Source organism: Cryptotermes secundus, unplaced genomic scaffold, assembly GCF_002891405.2.
Source record: "Cryptotermes secundus unplaced genomic scaffold, Csec_1.0 scaffold465, whole genome shotgun sequence".
In the NCBI taxonomy this organism is placed as follows: Eukaryota; Metazoa; Arthropoda; class Insecta; order Blattodea; family Kalotermitidae; genus Cryptotermes; species Cryptotermes secundus.
In genome coordinates, this window is record NW_019738964.1 from 1,886,369 (window position 1) to 1,892,394 (window position 6,026).

A 6,026-nucleotide genomic window follows, 5' to 3' on the forward strand; every position below is an offset into this window, starting at 1 on the left:
CCCCAAGTGGTGTGATGGGAAAGGGGTAAAAATTTTAAAATTCTTTACAAAAAAAGAATAAATAAATTTGTTAAATTAAAATAATTTGTCACTATCCTACCTTCTGCTATTAATTCATTTTAGTAATACTCATTGTTATTTTCATTTATATGGTTTTTGAAGAAGGTGCTAGTCCGCTGTACTACAGCATTCCACTATAAAAGTACCCTGTATACAGAATGACCTAAAAGTCAGTCAACCTAAAATTTTCTCTCATAATAATGGGAATATTCTGATTTAAACGTGCCATAAAACTCCATGGAAAGAAAGATCCCAATGCACTGTCTACAGCACAAAGTTGAGGAGGTGAAGAGTCACAACAGTATGCACCAGATACAACAAGGTACTGCATGGAGACTGCTTCCCTAAACACAGTTGCTAACTGCAAAAGTATGTATGCACTGTTTTACATTATGTGATGTAGTTCCAGACCAATGAGCTCTTCTTGCATAAAATTTATATCCAAATTTACAGAAAAATATTCTCTTTCTCACAAGCTAGGTGACAAGAAAAAAAGACCAAACAAACAATTTTACTTTTTGCCTAAATTATGTAAATTTTAAATTTCTATAATTATAGAAATGACACTGCACACTGCATTGCTCCCTTAACGCTATTTGTCCCTAATGGCCTACAGGCATACCACCATTTTTTCTTTTCTGCTGAGTGCCAGCAGCACTTCTGAGAGTGGTTGGCGGTCCTACATCTCTGGCTGTTAACTCTGTTGCACTCAGCCTATTTTCCAAGTACCTGGCCTCAAACCCTCAGGCGAATTTGGCTCAATTTTCAAGTCTCACTTCAGAAATTCACCAAAAATACAATTTCAGTCAAAGACATGTGAAAAAAATCACATTTACTCACTACAAACAGCAAATTTAAACAAAAATAGCTTACAAGTGCTGAGTATAATAATTTTAAAAAATAAAAACTGAAAGAATTAATTATAATTAATTGTATTTTTGGTGAATTTCTGAAGTGAGACTTGAAAATTGAGCCAAATTCGCCTGAGGGTTTGAGGCCAGGTACTTGGAAAATAGGCTGAGTGCAACAGAGTTAACAGCCAGAGATGTAGGACCGCCAACCACTCTCAGAAGTGCTGCTGGCACTCAGCAGAAAAGAAAAAATGGTGGTATGCCTGTAGGCCATTAGGGACAAATAGCGTTAAGGGAGCAATGCAGTGTGCAGTGTCATTTCTAGGCAACAATCACAGACAAACAGATTCCTGAAGCAACAATCAATCACAACAGTGGAGGCACTGTTGGAAATGGGGTTTTCTATGGTGGTCAATGCTGTGGTGTTTTGTGACATCAGTTTGTCCAGTGATTGAGGCTAGCTCTTTCTAACGGACCCAACTGAATAGGTGTTTTCCTTCACCTGAGGATGGAAACAGATCCAGTTTCTGAAACGCCGTGGTTTTATTTTAGCTTAAAAAAAACCAGGACGATGGATAAAGTCCAAAAACCCAACATATCAGTGTGTTATACACCATCGTCAGAATCCTATAGTAAGAACTCTAATTGTAATAAAAATTTCCAAAATTAAATTTCAACTATTTGTATGACTATGAAGGCATCACATACAGGTTAAATCAACAAGTAACTATGGCTTAATATGCAATGTCCTAAAACATTTAGTGGTTCTTATATACTTACACTGGGATCAACACGTGGCCTTATCTGATGCTGTAACTTCTTCTTTGTGAGTTTCTTTTCAGATTTTCTTGTCTCAGCTTGGCAATCAGCAGCTGTTATCAGTTTCTGAAGATCCTGCTGTTTCTTTTCTCGTTCTTTCTTCCTTGCTTCAATCTTCTTCAGTTCATTTATAAGAGTCTGTTCCTCCTCAATCTGATGAAATAATGTAATACTTAAAATTACAAAATAAGGATGATAGAATAAAGAAACAGTAATATTATATGGCAAACATCTTCCTAGCAGAAATCTGAGGTTCCCACAGCTGTGGCTATGAAGAGTATGAGTACCATCTTCTGGGATGTGACGCCATGCAATCTGGTAAACGTTTGTTATATTTTAGCGTCCTGTTGCACTGATTTAAGTCCATGATTTATTTAATCCGTCTTGCAGTGCATACATTCATTTATCTCCTTCTTTCCCTCGCACTACATGTTTCGGCATAATAATGCCATCTTCAGGTGCTTACTTGTCCACGTCAAACCAGTTCATTGCATGCCATGTTCACACATTAAAATAACTAAAATATGTATCTATCATATACATTGTCAAACGTTAAAAGTATTAAAATTGTTCAGGATACCACATCACTACGTCGCCCCTCACTACGTCAGTCACGCCCATTCTCCTTTGTTGTGTTGTTATCAACACACACACACAGTCGCAGGAGCACGACACAACAAAAGCACAACACACAAGATAGTGAAGGAGTGCTCCAACAAAGGAGAATGGGCGTGACTGACGTAGTGAGGGGCGACGTAGTGATGTGGTATCCTGAACAATTTTAATACTTTTAACGTTTGACAATGTATATGATAGATACATATTTTAGTTATTTTAATGTGTGAACATGGCATGCAATGAACTGGTTTGACGTGGACAAGTAAGCACCTGAAGATGGCATTATTATGCCGAAACATGTAGTGCGAGGGAAAGAAGGAGATAAATGAATGTATGCACTGCAAGACGGATTAAATAAATCATGGACTGGTAAACGTTTACCAATATTTCAGAAGGATACTCCCTCCATCTCTAGTGTCAAACAAGAACAATGCTGTTGCCTGCTTGATTAGCTTACTTTCTGGCCCTGAAGATTGGAAGCAGAATATAGCATCACATCCCTGAACACAGTGCTCTTTACCTTTCTAATTAACTATGTACATGGTAGTAGCACTATTCTAATTTTGGTTGGTGACCCACATAAAAGACAGGCTTTGGATTACGTAGGAACCTAAACTGCCAACATACTTAGTCTTTCTTAGGACCAAATATTCTCTTTAAGCTCTTGCTTTCACACATTTGTAATTTACGTTATCTCAAAGTAAAAAATCATATTTCACATCTAAACAAAAAAACTGGGAAAATTACTGTACTACATACATAATTTTGTTATCTTTATCTTTACTATTCTTGAAAGCAATACGATGATAAGTGTTTCAACAATAATACCAACAGCAACGATGACGACGATAATGACAACTACTACTACTTTGTAGGTTATGGTAAATAAGGCCTGTTCCTACAGAAGTCAAAATGGTCTTGTTCTCTATCATTGTTCCGGGCTTTGTAAGTCTCATCATTGCCTCATCAGTAATGAAATACCCAGCGTAGTAGGCAGTATTTTTCCTGTCCTTACATCTCTTCAACTATATTCATAGCTTTCAGTCTTATTTTGACATAAGAATTTCTTTAGCGGTCTAATCCAGTGAAGGCTTAATAGTGGTCTCAAAACAGATGTGCTGCTTCAATTTGTGGGGTTCCTTTTAGTTCAAAATCTTGAACTTTTGACCAAGTTCTTGAACTCAGTCACAAGATGCATTTACGAAATTGATTTGATATATCATACCAAAATACTCAAATTCTGAAACATATTCAAATGTTTAGTATGCACAGTGGGTTGTAGCATAGTTGGTTGAGGCACTATGCTACAAGCCAGAAGGTCGCGGGATCAAATCCTGATGAGGTGGATTTTTTCAATTTACCTAATCCTTCCAACTGCACTATGGCCTTGGGGTCAACTCAGCTTCTAACAGAAATGAGTACCAGGAATATTCTTGGGGGTAAAGGGCGGCCAGCACGTAAGGCTGACAACCTTACCGCCATCTATGAGCCGACTGTCTAGAAAATGTGGGAACTTCAATATCTCACAACCCTATGGGCCTCCACGGCCTGTTACAGGGATAGCTTTACTAACTTCTTTTGGCTTATTTTGGACTTCACCCATCGTCTGGTATGTAAAAGACAAAAAGACAAAAAACCACGACGTTTCAGAGACTGGATCTGTCTCCGTCTTCAGGTGGATAGGGAAGGATAAACCTACTCAGTTGGGCCCCTTAGAAAGAGCTAGTCTCAATCAAAATAAGCCAAAAGAAGTACAGTATACACCATCGTCAGAATCCTTTCAAGTCTAGCTTTACTAACGTTTTACTTTTTTGGTATTCACAGTTCCTTCTGGAACAAAATCAGTGGTTTAACACAAATAGCAAATCAAGAGCCTGACCACTGTTTCCAAAAGAGATATACATTTTGAATATATCTTAATCCTTTGTTGTACACTAGTATCATGCATCATAGCCTACTGATCAGGTACACAGAACAACTGATTCATTTCAGTGCTGTTCTCGAAGTAATATACTGCTTGTGCAAAAAGTCAATCTTTTGAATTTGCAAGGATTAACTTAAAACATCAGCATAACTCCTACAAAACCTTCAGGTTTCAAACAATTACATTTTGCACAAGTTATACCAATTTTGTCACTACCACCAGAGAGCAGTTGTCTGCGTCAATAAAGGGGGTACCTATGTTTGATCAATTCGTGCATTTAGTATACCACTGATCTTAGCACCAAAATGCTTGAACAATTCCTCCATTTTTTAACAAAAAATTAAATAAGAATGACTAAAGAGTCCTGCAATAATGTTTATAAATTGCAGGACAAAAAGGATCCCATAACTATGGATCAACACTTTAATTTATTCACCAGGTCATTCCACTGACAGTAGCCTATGAACATGGGTCCGATCCTCAACAGCAACTGAGCTATGATGGGACATGCTATTAGAAGTTCTGAAAGACTGTAATCCTTCAAAGAGACCACAACTATGAGGACAGTGGTGTAAGGTGAACAAATTTTTAAAAATCTTTGATGTTGTGGCTGGAAGGATTTAAACTGATCAGTATTTTGTTTGTGAACCTACCCCTCTTAAAACTTCTACAGTTTTGTAATGGTTTAATATAAGGGTCTCCAAACTATGGCCTGCGATGTGATTTTACCCGGCCCGCAAAAGAATTGTGCAGAAATGCGCCAACTGAACTAATTTTCCGAGTACTGGTAAAAAAAAATACTTGTTCATAAATTTCAAATTCATTAATTAAGATTGTGTTTAAAATATATTGATATTCCATATTATGTTAACATTAATATTATTCACAATTTTACTAAATCTGGACCGTATACTGCACGGTATTTCTTCGTAGTTGTTCGGCCTCGATCGGCAGTGTCACTTCATGGCAATGTAGGTAGCACGAGCAGTTCGTTACTAGCCGTCTTGTGCACAAGACTTCTTGCAATTGTGCAGTGTAATTGTAACAGATCATCATCACCTCAATTTAATCAGACTTTAAGAATGCAAAAAGAGTTTCATCATTCACATTAATTGTTTTATTATAATTTGTGATGAAAATATGTGCATTTGCTGCTACTGTCTGTTGTCATTAATATACGATAATTTATTCTCACGTACTTCGTATTTAGTTTATGAAATTCTGTGCTTTCAATAAAACTCATATACCTAGAGTTATTAATTTCTCATTTTATCCGGCCCGTTGAAAGTGCTGAATTACCTAATGTGGCCCACGTTTTGAAAAGTTTGGAGACCCCTGGTTTAATACACTACAATGAAATAAAAAGCATTCTTACGATCTCTGAGCATGATGCTTCATTTTACAAATTCCTTAACTTTTTGTGCATTTTACAACATTCAACGATTATGTGAAATTTAGGTTTCATAAAACGTGAATGTTTGGTGCAAATGACCGGGTTATGAACATGTCTTACCTCTACACACTTCAAACTAACACAGCAGTGCTGTTCTGAGATGTACAAGGTGTGGCAATAAAGAACCCGGATTACTTTTATGACTCATTTCCGGCCACATCATTGACGAAGAGGAGGGTAGGGCATTGACCCTTGGACTTCCCTCTACCGTCACACAAAGTTTCATTCACGTGCATCGGTTAGTCTGGCCGCGACCATTGTTAGAAGCGGATCGTGTTTCTGAGCTCCGTCGGAATAATGC

At 37.3% G+C, this 6,026-nt stretch overlaps 1 protein-coding gene across 2 annotated transcripts in view; it reads right to left on the reverse strand.

Annotated features, from left to right (window-relative positions):
- LOC111871463 (DNA methyltransferase 1-associated protein 1) overlaps positions 1-6,026 on the reverse strand; it is a 31,498-nt gene that overhangs the window by 17,599 nt on the left and 7,873 nt on the right. For both annotated transcript variants that reach the window (XM_023864609.2, XM_023864607.2), the window contains exon 6: positions 1,692-1,883. In XM_023864609.2, the coding sequence (XP_023720377.1) occupies positions 1,692-1,883 (192 nt within the window). The remainder of the gene's footprint in view (positions 1-1,691; positions 1,884-6,026) is intronic.